The sequence below is a fragment of the Stenella coeruleoalba genome, assembly GCF_951394435.1.
Source record: "Stenella coeruleoalba genome assembly, chromosome: 2".
NCBI lineage: Eukaryota > Metazoa > Chordata > Mammalia > Artiodactyla > Delphinidae > Stenella > Stenella coeruleoalba.
In genome coordinates this window covers 49,187,136-49,203,427 of record NC_137147.1, presented here as the reverse complement: position 1 = coordinate 49,203,427, position 16,292 = coordinate 49,187,136, and the positions used below count along the sequence as shown (strand labels likewise).

The 16,292-nt window shown below is 36.8% G+C and overlaps 1 protein-coding gene across 2 annotated transcripts in view; it reads left to right on the top strand.

Annotated features, from left to right (window-relative positions):
- Positions 1-16,292, top strand: part of ATL1 (atlastin GTPase 1) — an 88,966-nt gene that overhangs the window by 69,696 nt on the left and 2,978 nt on the right. The window contains exons 8-13 of one of the 2 annotated variants that reach the window (XM_079914280.1): positions 5,678-5,770; positions 6,869-7,007; positions 10,916-11,043; positions 12,182-12,238; positions 13,048-13,119; positions 14,756-15,187. In XM_079914280.1, coding sequence (XP_079770406.1) covers positions 5,678-5,770; positions 6,869-7,007; positions 10,916-11,043; positions 12,182-12,238; positions 13,048-13,119; positions 14,756-15,187 — 921 coding nt within the window. The remainder of the gene's footprint in view (positions 1-5,677; positions 5,771-6,868; positions 7,008-10,915; positions 11,044-12,181; positions 12,239-13,047; positions 13,120-14,755; positions 15,188-16,292) is intronic. The other variant, XM_079914281.1, reaches the window with a different exon arrangement.

The following is a 16,292-nucleotide window of genomic DNA, read 5'->3' as shown; positions in this document are numbered from 1 at the left end:
GGGTTTAAATTCAGCTTCTTTACAACAGCCTTCTGGTCTAGCAATTTTAAGTAGTTTGGGGCAATGTGACTACTTTTTTTCCTGCAAAAATTCCTTAGGAAATGGTTTAGGAGGTCAGGGGAAGGAGCAGAAGGAATTGAAGGGGTGAAGTGATTGGTGAAGACAAAACTGAGTAGAGAGAGATACGGGAGGGTAATTTCAGAAAGTTAGAGAATCAAACAGAGATTATTTGGGAGTCAGCAGTTTGTTTTGAGGCCTCAGTTTACTAATCAAAGAAGCTAACTAATGAGCGTTTGATATTTTCTCTTCATTTTTATAGAGCACCTCTAAACTGTATTAATTATTTATTTTGACGTGTCCAAAGCTCAACACAATGTTATTCTAAATTTTTTGAAAGATCATTTATTATTGTAAGTGCAAATATTAGGCTTATACTGCAATGCAAATAGGAAGCAGAAATTCTTCCAGGAGGAGATTGCAACTTTGATATATACAAGCCTATAACAAACAAGTTGGTCAAATTGTGTGTTTATGAAAAGCATCTGGTTCCTCAAGCAATGAGAGGTTAGAACAGTGCTGTACGATCAATAATCTGACAATCATTGATCCTGCATTATGGAGTAAACAAAGAGACTCGCAAATTGACAAGAGTGAGAGTGTCCTCTTGAAAGCTTTGTTAGAGGAACCAAGGAAAAATTTGACTAATTATTTCTGCATAAATTTGTTGCTAGTTTAACCGACCTCCAGCCATTAGTCTTTGGGGCATCCTGATTAATCTGGGGACTTTTTAGGCCTTTGCCTCTATCTGTCCTTTATAGAGCACTTCCTTGTACATTCAGTGACAAAAGACAATTCAAGGTAAAATCCATGAGACAAGACTTTGTACAAATTTTCAAACAAAAGAAGGTAAAGCAAGTAGCAAAACCATAAACAGATTAATGGCAAAAATATTTCCTAAATAGTATACCTCTAAACCAAAAGTTCTAATAACCTTATACAGAAATTAGGTATAATTATTTATAAAATGAGTATACTTCCAAAACTAAAGGTTAAACAAAGACTTAGAACTAATGACCCATATAAAGACCCACTGAGTCTTTATAACAAAAATCCTAGGATAACAAATTAGCAACAAGAGCTCAGTGAAACAAATCAGAACTCAGATCAGATCGTTGTTGAGATAAATTCACCTGCAAGTAAATTTGAAGGACAAATGAAATTTGGGAACAAAGGACAGGGAGAATGCACATGTTAGTCTGAGGGTCATAGGGAAAGCTGCCAAGTGAGGGCACTTAAAACTGTCTCAGTGGAACTTCTAGAATTGCCAGAGGATGAGACCATCACTCAAAATCTGATACAAAAACCAAAGCTGAATTTATTGGCGAGTTAAGTAAAAGAGTTATGCTTGTGAGGCGCAGTCTCATTGAGCATAACAAACTAACGATTATATGCAGGATTTAGGGGCTTGTTTGTTTTGGATTTTCATGGTTTAAAGAAACAAGAATGGGTTGACATCAGTTTTTGAATGATTTTTTGTCGTACACAGAAGCATGTTTCGTGTTGGTTATAGAGGTGAGAAACGGGTTGACACCAGCCTCAGTCAGTTTTCTGGAGCAAGTCTTCTGCTACTTGACTGAGTTTTAAAGTATGAAGCTGTCACTGGTTGGCTTTCAGTGGGCTGTTGATTGAAGTGAGTTGTTACTTAATTAGATGGGTTTAAAACAAGTTATAGTATTTACTTATTACCCGAAACTGAAATTAAAACTGAAATTGATTGATTAAACAGGTTACAACCAGTTTAGGTATTTACTAGCTACATGGCTCTACAAGAGTTTTTTCCTGGGAGTTTGGGAGTATTTTCATGTATTTATAATGGATGTGTACATAAATTTAGCATTATAATTCGAATAACATTGTTTTATATAGTTGGGGGTTTTTTTTGCGGTACGCGGGCCTCTCACTGTTGTGGCCTCTCCCGTTGCGGAGCACAGGCTCCGGACGCGCAGGCTCAGCGGCCATGGCTCACGGGCCCAGCCGCTCCGCGGCATGTGGGATCTTCCCGGACCGGGGCACGAACCCGCGTCCCCTGCATCGGCAGACGGACTCTCAACCACCGCGCCACCAGGGAAGCCCCCACATGGCTTTTTTATACTGATATAATCAACACATGTATTGATATATTCCACATTTTGTAATATTAATAGCTATGTAATATATTAATATGCCATAATTTGTATAGCCATTCCCAATTAATTGTTAAGCATTTGGGTTTTTTTTTCCATTTTCATTACTACTAATAGTAGTGCTATAGCACTCCTTTTGAATAATTTCCTAAAGGCTATGGTCTCCAAAGGGAAATAAACAAAGGTTATAATGTTTTTCATGATTTAAAAAATATGATCATTTGTAGGATACGCATGGTGTAGGTCCATCATTTGCCCCAGTTGCCTGACTGGATTTAATTTATTTTAAAAAGTATGACTTCAGATATTCTTATCTGAGCAAATTAGGGTAATCTGTATCCTTGATTTTTTATCTCTACCTATATGTATGAACAAATCAAAATTCAGCAGTGTGGAAAAATGAATGGCTTTTGAAATAAGAACTGAGATTTATAGCATTCCACACAGGATAAATGTAAAGCATACAAATTATTTTGGGAGGGGATGGGGCCAGTGGTGGTTCTGTAGCTGGCTCATACCACTTTGAGAGCTAACTAGTAAATATTCAGGAATTATAGAAGCCAAGTATTAAACTGTTAGTAGCTTGACATCAGCCATGGTAGGCAGGTTTGCACAACAGAAATTGTCAAATGCTACAAATCAAGGCATGTTGCTGCTGCTGGAGAGCCAGTTTACACCAGCACGTCACTGGATGGGACCATTAGGCAGGGAACTTGGAATTTGACACTATAGGGAGATAGAATATAGATTGCTTATTAAGAAAATAAGACTTCATCTTTGATCCTGTTCTACACATGGTCCTCATTATGTTGACTTGGGAAGATGCCCAGTGAAAAAGACCAAGAAATGAAACTAAACGCTCCCAAGAAAAATGTGAAAATTGCCAAATCCACATAGTTGGTTTCATTTATCCTGGTTCATGAGCCTCTATTTCGCAAAAGTTGCTTCTTAGCTAACCTCTGTTTTCAAAATGCATGTTTTAGGTAGAAGTGTTCTAGATACAAATTATCATATTTTGACAAAAGAATGGCCATCTATCTAAAGATAGTGTGAACTATTTAAAGATAGTGTATATAGGTGTTTTAAAAGCCTCCTCTCCACAAGAACCTCTCCTCTCCCCACAAGAATCCACAGAACACACACACACACACACACACACACACACACACACACACACACACGAGAGAGAGAGAGAGAGAGAGAGAGAGAGAGAGAGAGAGAGAGAGAGAGAGAGACAGAGAGACAGAGAGAGAGAGAGAGAGAGACAGAGAGAGAGAGAGAGAAAGAGACAGAGAGAGAGAGAGAGAGAGACAGAGAGAGAGAGAGAGAGAGAGGGGTGAGAGGGAGAGAGGGAGAGAGGGGTGGGGGGTCAGGCTTTCACTGTAGTGAAACAAGAAATATCCATAATGCAAACTAAGAAGTGTCCCTGTTTAAGGTAAGAAAATGTGAGCCAAGGATTTTATATCCAGCAAAGCTGACTTTCACTTATAAAGGGCACAAAGTGTTACCAGCGTGTAAGAACACAAAGAATGTTGTTTCCATGAGCCCTTAATGAGAAATCTACTGAAGAATGAGCTTCAGTTAAGCAAAGATGACATAACTTCACCAAAGGAGAAATAATCATATACTATGTGCCTCCTAATAAAAGAACACTCTGCTTCCTGTAGTCTTGCCAAAAAAATAAAACCGGAGTCAGATCAAGCCTCTGCATCCAGCTGCCAATTTGCAGGAAATCCAGAGGACAAAAGAACATGTTGAACTGCCCCGTGAATATGCAGTCAGCAAGGTCCAGACTGTGGGAATCTCTACATGTCAAATTCCCAGGTTCTTCAACAGATAAACTGTAAAGGGAAAAAAGGGATGAAAAAGGAACCTATAGCTTAAAAGAGATAATAAATTTTAATGGGGAAGACTAAAAGCTTCAATTAGAAACCCAAAGATGTAAACTCTTAGAATATTTAAAGATAGCTAATTTCATTACATATTCTTACTTTTTCTCAACTTCCTACGTTTTTACAGAAACTAAAATTTGAAGTATAACTTAATCTAACTTATAAAAGAGTGCTTTAATGTCTCAGATTGTAAACTATATGTTTTATACTTAACTTTGAGGCAGTGCAGCAGGGATTTTGAATAAGTCCCCAGTTTAAATGCCAACTCTTCCACTCTGGCTATGTGGCTTTGGGCATATTACTTAATGTCAGGTGAGGGTGGAGGTGATCTTTATATATCTCTTTTAAGGTGAATAATAAATTATAACCTCTCTTGGGGCTGTTGCAGGAGTGCATGAAATACCATGTATATAATTCTGGTATTGTGGTTGGCTTATAATAGGCACTCAATAAATGAAAGCTACTCTTACTTTGGTTTCAGTAGGTATGGGGTGGGACCCAAGAATTCTGTACTTTTAGAAGCCTCTTGAATGATTCTAATGATTACTCTAATTTGGGAAACAGTTCCTGATAAAATCCTTCTGGATGTGAACAAATATTCAGCTTCAAGAATGTTTATCAATGTATTTCTTAGAATAATAGAAAAACTGGAAGACATCTAGGAGAATGGCAAAATAAACTATGGCCTATCCGTGTACGAAAATATTATGTGGCCACTGAAATCAAAATCAAATAGCTAACATAGCATTAGGTGCCTGGCGCTGTTCAAAATGCCTTATATATATTATCTCATTTAGTATTCCTGTGAGACATGTTCCATTATTATTTCTGTTTGACAGATGAAGAAACTAAAAATGTATATGATATTACAAATAACAAATTGTGAAGCTGAAATATTTCTAAACTATTAATAATAAAAACATTTTTATAATAAAAAGTTTTGCCCTTGTTAGAGGAAAGACTGAATTAGCTTTCCAACAGAAAATATTTCAAAACTATCATATGAAGAAGTGATCAAAGCATTTGCAGCTGAAAACTTGGGGAAAAAAAGTATTACAGAGGTATCTTACTCTAAACAAATATTAACTTTCAAGCCCATTTTTGTACCTTTTTCCTATTGAGCCCTCCCCCGACCCAGATTGTATAACCTTCAGGGCCCCACAAAACCTGGATTCTCACCCCTCTGCCTACCAGATATGCATAATGAGAGCCCCTGCAGAAGAGGGTAGAACAAATGTAATAGAGGAAAAATATTTAGACAGATGAAAGGAGAAAACTTTCCTCAAATAAAACTTGAATCTTCATAAAAAGCTTCCTGAAAACTGACAGACATGCCCCAAACTGGCTGAATGGCACTATGTAACTTTAATAATCAGTTTGGGAGCAGGTTTCTGTTCACATTCAGTGCAAACAGGGAGGATGATCTCAGAGCGGGGAGATTGCTCAGAAACAACTTTCTTAGGTTTTATGTTTGCTTATTAATTCCATTATGTGGAGAAGAACACTATTCAAATGACAATAATATCTAATATATTTCAATAAAAAACAGAGGGAGGAAATTTAGAGTTCCTTTAACAATCTTTTCTTCTTATTGTTTCTTAGAGTCTGATATTTCTTGTTCGAGACTGGAGTTTCCCATACGAATTTTCGTACGGAGCTGACGGTGGCTCCAAATTCTTGGAAAAACGCCTCAAGGTTTGTTAACTATTTAGGTGCATGAAATTTCGCTAATAGTAACCTAAAGTATTTTTGAATGATTTGCTGAATAGATACTCAGTAGCCACAATCTCATTTGACCTTCATAGTATCTCTATGAACAAACTAAGATGGATACTTAAAATAATGTCAGAGTTACAACTGTAAACATTATCAATAATTATGATACAGAAAAAGAGTTCTTTTGTAAATATCTATAAAACCATGATTTATTCCTAAAGATAAAACTTTTAATTTGAAGAATTAAATCTGTTCAAGACTGACAGTACAAATATATGGATTCGTGTTTTAGTAGAGGTTTAAGGTCAATTTAACAGAAATATTTAATTTTTGAAATCCCCAAAGTCAATCTTAGGACATTTTGCTAGCAGTTCACAAAAGGTGATATTAGGAGGCTTTCCACTTGCTGTGTCATGATAGTTCAATAGTGAGTGAATTATTTACACTGAACGGATATCTCCCCAAATACCTACTGAGTAATCAGAAAAAAAAAATGGAGATTAAAAAATCTACCTCGACAATCAGAATCTCTAAGCTTACCTTTTTAAGTTATGGTTACTTTTAGGGTAGTTTGTACTGTTAAATGTCAAATACATGTGAAAAAAGGGGGCAGTTTAGCTTTTAAGTAAACATCCAACTATCCAGATGCCTTTCTAGAATTTAAATGTATACCTACCAGGTGACAAGAGGCTGTCTTGAGCACCTCCTGAAAAGAAGGTAGGAATATCTTATGATCTACTCATGTCTCTTGTGAGTACTTTGATTTAAAATTTGAATTTGTAGGAACTAGCTAGAGTAAAACCCCACTGATTTATACTAAAAAATGGGAAGGCCCATCTAAGTTAGCGTAAGAGTAGACATTTGTTAATTGTAATAATGCCACATGTATGCTATACTTAGATATGGCCATGTGGCAAATTCACCCCAAACTTTTCCTTATTTAGTATCAGCCCTGTCATGTCATTTTTTTTTTTATCATTGTGACCAGACAGACACAGCAAATATAAATGCCACAGAATTCTTTTGGAGTTCAATTTGTGTTGAAAGTAGTTTAAACTTCAGAATGATTTACTGCAGGTCTCGGGGAACCAGCATGAAGAACTACAGAATGTTAGAAAACACATCCATTCCTGTTTCACCAAAATTTCCTGTTTTCTGCTACCTCATCCTGGCTTAAAAGTAGCTACCAATCCAAACTTTGATGGAAAACTGAAAGGTTTGTCTGTCTTTTAATGTATTTGTTTATGTCACTTAGTCTGATTACAAAAATGTCATTTTATCCGTTGGGTTTATGGCTGCTAGTTTCGTTTATCCACTGATGTGAGGCTGATGATTGGAAATTTTCAGGAGGATTGGGAATCCCGGGCTCAGGCTAGAGTACCTCCTCGGTGAACTATGGGATTCTGTGGGTACTGAATACATACACTGAGAAAATAGGCTAAATCCTGCATTCACCTGGGAGGCAGTAACCCTCGCCCTTTCTCCTAGGTTCCTGCTCACCTCTGTATTGAGAAATGCTCCTTAATATCTTCCTTTTTAATTTTCCTTATTTACATGAAATAGGAAAATAGATGCCTATATTATTGGAATGTTTGTGTTAAGTTATATAATTAGAGATAGAAATATTGCATAGTACTGAAGTGAAGCTCTTTAAAACTGCTGCTAAAGAATTTAATTATACATCATTAAAAACTTCAGTAATAATGAAATCCTCTTCTGGATGAGGACCAGTTTCTTAAAAAACCAAAAGCACCAGAGTGTTTTTCAAACTAACAGCATGTAATTATCTCTTAAACAGAGGCATGACTAATGTTTAAAGATTCCAAAGCAACTCAAATTGTTAAAAAAAAAAACGGGGGCGGGGGTGGGCAGTGGGAGGTGGAGGCAGGGGTCTGCAGAAGCAGAAGCTAATCTTGCCTAATAATCACCAGGTCTTTAGATATTTGCTTTGCAGTTGATACAAGGTGGTACAAAGACATTTCTGACTTTTTTACTTGTAAGCCTAGCATTGAGTACACCACTGAGTTTGGACATTTGCTTAATTTACTGTGGCCTTTCTGCATTGTGCCAGGGGTGATGAGACAGTGACATAACAAGCTTTGAAGCACAGTTGTTCTCAAAGGGCTTTGAAATTACTTTTAAAAAGGACAACATAACATTGTGTCCAGTTTTATGCAACTGGCAAGTTTGAAAAGCAAACCTATTGTTTTCCCCATGTATCCATGGCGTTTATTCTCAGATACCTTATATTTCACTATGGCAGCTAATATCATAAATAGAACCCCCAATTTCTCGATCATCAGCATTGTTTTTATACATGTTTTAAATTGTCTCTTCTTTATACAACAGAACAGACAGCTGTAGGCACATATTAACGCATGGATTCCAGGATCCTACAATTTCGCTGTCACTTACGAATTCCAACCCGCTAGTGAGCACACAGACCTCTTGATACTGTGCAATTACCTAATGGCTTCAATGTGTTTTGAATAAGTTACATAAAGAGAGGGCTCCCACAAGGCCTTTCTTTCTTCTCTGGGGGTTGGAGAGCCATAAACAGGCAGAGCAGGGGCAGGCCTTCAACAACAGTCCTTTACTGGGACAAAAAAGTACTCTGCCTTGTTTCATTCCTGTAGTACACAGCTACAGTTCTTAAATTAATGGATACAGTTTGCAATGAAAGAACTCAGGGAGAGAGTTTAAGACAAATCATGCAGATATAAATTGTACTTTTTAATAGATTTGTTCTCCATCAAATTTTACTCACATGTCTAAACATATATTGACTCATACAGTTGGTTTACAGTTATCCGTACGTTGCGAGTTTACCAAAGTGGCTAGCCCGAGAGAAAGAGAAATGAAAGGCAGCTTTAGTTGCCCATCAAATTTCCATTTTAATTGAGGCTTTATAGGACTGCTGCTAAATCCTTCTGTGTGCCCTAATGTTCTGCTTTGCCTCAGTGTTTCTTTGGGCAGTTTTGAAAGTCTGCTATCTACATTATTTTTCCATCCTGAATCTTATAATGTGGTGTTATTTCTATCCAGGATGTCTTGTCTGCTGGCCATGCTGTTCTCCAGAGGGCTGGCATCTGAGTGGTTGCCTCTGGGGAAGAAATGTCTTTGAACAAACAATTGTGCAAAAATTCTTTGATGATAGTTTCTCACATACTCTTTCAGCACACTCGTAGAAATAGACTATGGCTAATGCTATCTTCAGAACACATTTTTAATCCAAATGTATGCTGTGACACTGGTTGCTTTGATGATAATTAACACAGTTGTTGGTGCATTAGACACACAGGTTGTATCTTATTCCATTAACAATTTTATAAGGAAATTTGTGGGGGGAGTGGAATTTAAGTACATGTTTTGAAGGTGATTTTAAAGTGGTTTTATAAGGAGAAATCTTTTTGTTTTATACAGAAATTCAGGAAGAATTCATATATTCTAGATATATAGTAATATTCTACTAATGTTGAAAAAAAGCATAAAATCATATAGCAAAAAAGAAAACTGTTAGCATCAGTGAATACGAATACATTGTTGGCAACAAAACACAACAAAGGAACATAGTAACATAATACAAATACCAGTATTTCAGTGAAAATTGGTAACTAAAAGCAAACCACAATAATAAATACATTTGAATAAACCTATACTAATACAAAGCACAATTATCAGTAAAAATTGGTACAGTGCAAACAGAAAAATAAATTTGAATAAACTCCTGTCCAAGTCCTCATGAAATATGGACACAAATTTCAAAGCTGTACAAAACATGAAGCAAAAAAGTTGGAAGAATTTCCAGTGGCATGCTCATACATGTCATAAAAGCAGTAAGCAAGAGAAGAGAACCATAAATTCTTATGTAAACTAGTATTTCAGTGTATGTTGGGGTCATAATAACAAGCAGGGAACACGCAAACACAATCATAAGGTTTGAATCTTTATCCTTAAGACCTCAGAAATCACCAATCCCAAAGCCTGAAAACTCAGTGACTCTGCTGAAATTCAGATTTAAAAAATTATAGGCAGTTACTGCATTTTCTTAGATACCAAGTCTCTGGACATATCTTGCTTCTTGTGTAGTTTTCTATATGTTTTGAAATAATGATTTAAAAAATTATTGCTAAAAAAAAAATTATTGCTGTGTTCAAAAGACTTCTCTGAAGATCTGTTTTCTGTATTACTGTGCTAAATCTGTAATGTTAAGTTTGAACCTAATGCTATAAAATGGGTTATGGGCAATCAATTGTACCAAATAACTCAGACTACCTCTGATCCACTAGCTATGAGGCCTCCATTGCCTTTTTCAATGTTTGGGGTTTTTTTGGGTTTTTTTTTTGGCGGTATGCAGGCCTCTCACTGTTGTGGCCTCTCCCGTTGCGGAGCACAGGCTCTAGACGCGCAGGCTCAGCGGCCATGGCTCACGGGCCCAGCACCTCCGCGGCATGTGGGATCCTCCCGGACCGGGGCACGAACCCATGTCCCCTGCATCGGCAGGCGGACTCTCAACCACTGCGCCACCAGGGAAACCCAGCCTTTTTCAATGTTATTTTGTGTTGCTGTGTTTCACTACTAGAGGCAGCAGCAGCATCACTATCTTTTGGAACTTGAGTCGTAGTAACCACACCTTACCCACTTCTATACACTTGTCCTAAGGTGGACACACTAAATACAGAACAACTTTTGGATACATTTTCTGGAGGGAATACATCTTATAAAGCAGTAAATATCCACCCTTTCCCCCCTTTATGACCCTATATATATAAAACCATGAACCGTGAACAGGACTTAAAGGCATCAGAATACATGAACTGGTTATGTGAATGGGGTGTAAAACATTTGTATAGCATTTAATATCAAGAAAGCTATTTTATAGGTGGAAGACAAGATAAATAAGTAATTGGAGTGAAGATAAGAAAGATCAGCCATAGGAGTTTGGGCGAGGAGTATCGTTCACCCTGAGAAAAGTGGGTTTCGGGAGTAATTTAGATGATGGGAAAGTAAGTAATAGCTTTATCACTGTGGAAGAAACAGAGGAAATCAAAGGATGTTTTATTTTATGGCATGGAGGACTGGATAGGATTTTTAAAATAATGATGAATTTGCTTTTACTTGTAGAAATAGATGAAGAATTCATCAAAAACTTGAAAATACTCATTCCTTGGCTACTTAGTCCTGAGAGCCTAGACATTAAAGAGATCAATGGGAACAAAATCACCTGCCGAGGTCTGGTGGAGTACTTCAAGGTATCACTCTCATTTCTAGAGAAGTTGTGAGTACTTAGATTTGACATGTTTGGGAATGCGGTTCCTGTTTTAAACAACAAAAAATTATAGACTTTGTAATATAGGGGCAAAGGCATGAGGAATATACAGAAATGATTTTTAAAAAGGTTAGACTCCCAAGAGGAGCTTGCTTTCTGAAATTATTTTTTGAGAAAACTCCTTGAGGTAACTTTACTATCGCCTTTCATCTTGAGGGAAATATATTTTGAAACATAAATGTATCCTGGAGTTGGAAAAGTCTATCTCTTTTTGGGGGAGGAGGTGTTTCCCAGGGTTCATACCACTTAGTCTTCAGTCATGACCTATACTGAATTTCACCTTCATTCTGAAGATTTTCCCTAACAGGCTATACTTTGCCTTCCTCCTGGAGAAAATTCTTCCACACTTCCTGCTCTCTGCACCAAGGGCCAATGTGAAGTGGAACTATTTTAATTTGCATTTACCTATTTACCTCAGGGAGCCCCAAATACAACACTTTTTTTTGTAACCAACACACATATGTAGTAGATTTCGGTTACCAATATAATTTTTAGATTGATGCTCCAAGGACTAAAATATCAATTTTTAAAATCCACGTTTTGTCATTTAAAATGTGGTTGTATGTCTCCTGTGTGACTATTTACCTTCACCACTTTCAGCAATAAATGACATGTTATTTATCTAAAATTTGAATTCTTGCTGTGCATAAAACACTGTGGAGGAGCTTAGAATTTAGTAGGAGACTCAGGGCCCATAAAGCTTGTGGCAGCAGCAGGTACAAATTCCTGTGAGTAACTGAAAAAGAAATGTTACTCCTAGCAGAGGGATCTGAGAAAGTTTTAAAGGAGGTGGTATCGAGTTAAGCCTTTAAGAAGGGTGGGATTGGCAAGTGGAGATGTGTGAAGAGGACCTTTCAGAAAAGGGAACAAGAATTAAGAAAGAGGGAATTAAAGTATGAGAAAGAGATAACAGTTCCTGAAACTATCAAGACCTTATTTTTTTTTTTGAACCGTCAAGACCTTAGACCTTAGAATACAATTTAACAGGCTTAGAGAAATATTGAACGCAATTACTTGAACATGAGTCTTTTTTTTTCTTTTTCTCTTTTTTTTTTTTTTAGGCTTATATAAAGATCTATCAAGGTGAAGAATTACCACATCCCAAATCCATGTTACAGGTATTTATTCATCAGGAGGCTTGACATTCTAAAACATACTGTCACTAAAGCTAAGCTAACGATATGCTCCAATCTGGCTGTTGGAAATCACCAAATAAAAATAGTAGATGGAATGACTTATTGGAAGATTATTTTTCTAGTAACTACCCATTTGTGTGTTCATCTAAACATTTTCACATACACATATAGCAGCCTCACTTAGCATGCTGAGATACAAGAGTCTGCATTGTCTTTGTACTAAATTTGTTTAGAGAAGACTCAGACTGTGGTTTAGATTCACACATGTAACAAGAAGTAGAAAAGCAGGTTTTAAACAAGTGGCCTCTATACTTAGAAAAGGAAAAACTCACTTTTTCCATACTTATTTCTTAAATTTCTTAAGTTCTTGATGGTTTCTTTTCGTTATCAGTGATACATTGTTCTATCAGTAATCCTTAAAGTTGACATATTTTTATATATATTAGTGTATATAAAATGTACTATATATTATTTCCCATGTGTTTGGATTTATAGATCCCCCAGTATTTGGTGAAAGGCTTAAAAATATTTATAAAGAGGAATAATCTTCTAAATGAAAATTCATTTTAGAACTATGGTTTATTGAGTAAACTATATTTTATGCATTTTGAAGTTTTAATTTTACTAATTTTAAAAGATGTAGTAGAAATATTTCAACACTTTTCAAATTATGTGATGACCTTGAGTTCTTGCATATTTCTTGCACATAATGCTCATATATGAAAACTGCCTGTGGAAGTTTAATAAAATATGAATTCCATTTTACATCATATTTTGTACTTTGTCCAAAGGCCACAGCAGAAGCTAACAATTTAGCAGCCGTGGCAACTGCCAAGGATACATACAATAAAAAAATGGAAGAGGTAAGAATTAAATAGTATTTTAAATGATGTTTTAATTAATTAATTGATTGATTTTTGGCTGCATTGGGTCTTCGTTACTGTGTGTGAACTTTCTCTGGTTGCATCAAGTGGGGGCTGCTCTTCGTTCTGGTGTGCAGGTTTCTCACTGCGGTGGCTTCTCCTGTTGCAGAGCAGGGGCTCTAGGCGCACGGGCTTCAGTAGTTGTGGCACGTAGGCTCAGTAGTTGTGGCTCGTGGGCTCTAGAGCACAAGCTCAGTAGCTGTGGTGCACGGGCTTAGTTGCTCCACAGCATGTGGGATCTTCCCGGACCAGGGCTCGAACCCATGTCCCCTGCATCCCCTGCATTGGCAGGCGGATTCTTAACCACTGCGCCACCAGGAAAGTCCCTTAAATGATGTTTCAAATAAAATCAGTATTTCTTCCATGAGCTCATTCTTTTTTCTTCCAAGTTACCCTGTATACACATGCAGAAGTGGCTTTCACTTATTCTTTCTCAAACTGTGTGTATCACATTTTTATGGTATTCCTAAAATATTTTAAAAACAAGTCAAGAAGAGAACATGATGTGTGCACAATTTAAATGTATTTTAAATGAATTATCTCTTTCTAACACACACATTTTGCGGGGGTGGAGGGGTACAGATTTTCCCACTATTTATAAGATCTAGTGGCTAAAATAACATATGCTACCCTCTCCACTATACCTCCCTACATTCCACAGTCCAATTTCTATCTTAAATATAAAAACCTGTTAGAAAAAAATAAACTGCAAGGACCAATATTTCTAAGTACTATATTTCCTCTTTTTAACATTCTGAATTAGGAGGCATCTAATGATTATGGTATCTACTAATGTGATGAGGTTTCTTTCCACTGAAAATGTTATAAAATCAAAATTGCATCCAAAATTGATAGAGTCTTAGAATCAAGAGAAATATAGTATATGGAATGGTGTTCACAACATAATTAAAGGGGAAGTGGAATGAGAGTCTCCTTTATATAATTAAATCACAAATAACGGAAGTGAATGGTATGGGTAACAGAGATTTCCCATGTAACTTTTGAAAAAAAAGTTGAAAATTTGGTCCAAGAACACTTAATATGCTTCCATTTAGTCTCTTGAAGAAAATACCGAATGGGCTCCAAACAAAAATCAGTGAAACTGCTGAAGGAAATGTTTTTCACAGTTTTACTTTAGGGCTTTATAGCATTGCTCATTGTTTTAAATTAAACTTCATTTGGTCAAAATTAGTTCAGTGTAGTTAGAATAAATTTCCTACAGGAACTTGACTGTAAGTAGTTTTCTTAAATTTGGATTCATTCTATGAATGAACTGAGTTTGCAGTTCACCTCCACATCTTGAGGAAATTGGATTAAGTCATGGATATTCCTTCCCATGTCGAAAAGAGAATACAAATTAAGAAAGGCTTTATATAAGTCACCTATGAAGTACCAGTCCCACTTATAATCCCGCCTGATAGAAATGGAGTATGGAAAGATGTGGGTTGACAAAACATAATGCAGGCTCCTTCGGATTAGTAATGTGTTCTAACAAATTCAACTAGCTAAGTGCAAAATTGTGATACAGTTGCTAGTTGTACTGTGCACTGCGTGAATACTTCTCTATCCGATACAGATCTGTGGTGGTGACAAACCATTTCTGGCCCCTAATGACCTACAGACGAAACATCTGGAACTTAAGGAAGAATCTGTGAAGCTATTCCGAGGGGTGAAGAAGATGGGTGGGGAGGAATTTAGCCGGCGCTACCTACAACAGTTGGAGAGTGAAATAGATGAACTTTACATCCAGTACATCAAGCACAATGACAGCAAAAATATCTTCCATGCAGCTCGTACCCCAGCCACACTGTTTGTTGTCATCTTTATCACATATGTGATTGCTGGTGTGACTGGATTCATTGGTTTGGACATCATAGCTAGCCTATGCAATATGATAATGGGACTGACGCTTATTACTCTGTGCACCTGGGCATACATCCGGTACTCTGGAGAATACCGAGAGCTGGGTGCTGTAATAGACCAAGTGGCTGCAGCCTTGTGGGACCAGGTAGGAACACTTAATTCTCTTCAACTAAATGCAGCACACATTTGAATGCTATCTATGTTCCAGACACTATGTTAGATGTTGTAAATATACAGGAGAACAGGAGACTTGGGCCCCAGTCTTCAAGAACTTTAGAATCTGTCAAGATGGCCAGATACAAACAGCTAACTATAATATAACATGTAAAGTCCTACACAACTGTTTTCCAGTCAACATTTCAATATTTTTCAAACATACGTGGATTAGGTAGTGTTTTCACTTTTTCTTATCCTAAAAGTTAAAGCTGTTAAGTGAGAAAACACAATCAAGTTTTTATTTAGCTGATTGTGATTCGATTATGTGTTCATTACTTCATACTTACAACCTATCATTTGACTAGCACTGGCTTTGTTAGGAGCACATATAAACCACCATCTGAAGTCATAGCACTGTCTCTTTTAGTAAAACCCCTAAACACAGCATCTGATCACTTCACATTGTCTCTATTTGAACTTTACATTTGTACCAGGCCCTGGCATGAGTCCAGGTCAACCTCTGGATCAGCTGCTTAGGGATCAGTTGTCCTCTATGGTCCACTTAACCAACCCAGGGTCACCATGGTCCACTGTTCAAATAATTGAATATGGATAGGGGAGACAATTATAAACACGCCTAGAATAATCATCAACTCACTATGTCATTCTGGAAGTGTCTTCAGTTAAATTTAGGGGAATTTAGTGAAGCTAAAGTTGAGATTCTTCATAAAAGTTTGGAGTTAAGAATATTTATGGTCTCCAGGTAGCAAGTAATAGCTACAGTTCTCCCAGCATTAAGAGTGTAATTATACATACTCTTTAAAAAGAGAATTGTAACTGATGGATTTGCCGTGTGTCTTTGAAGAATCTAGTTGAGATAAATAAATGGTAACACTACGGGAAAAGAATGAATTAAAATTGGATCCTCTGAGCCACTGCCTCAACTAGCCCTTCAACCTCAAAAGATGAAGAGAGGCTATTTGAGGTAAATCCCAAAGCCCACCTAGAATATGATGCTGAAACCGGTGATGAATATAGAATTGGGTTCTTCAAAAGATTCACATTAAATATGTAATCTAAACTGAAAAACTCTG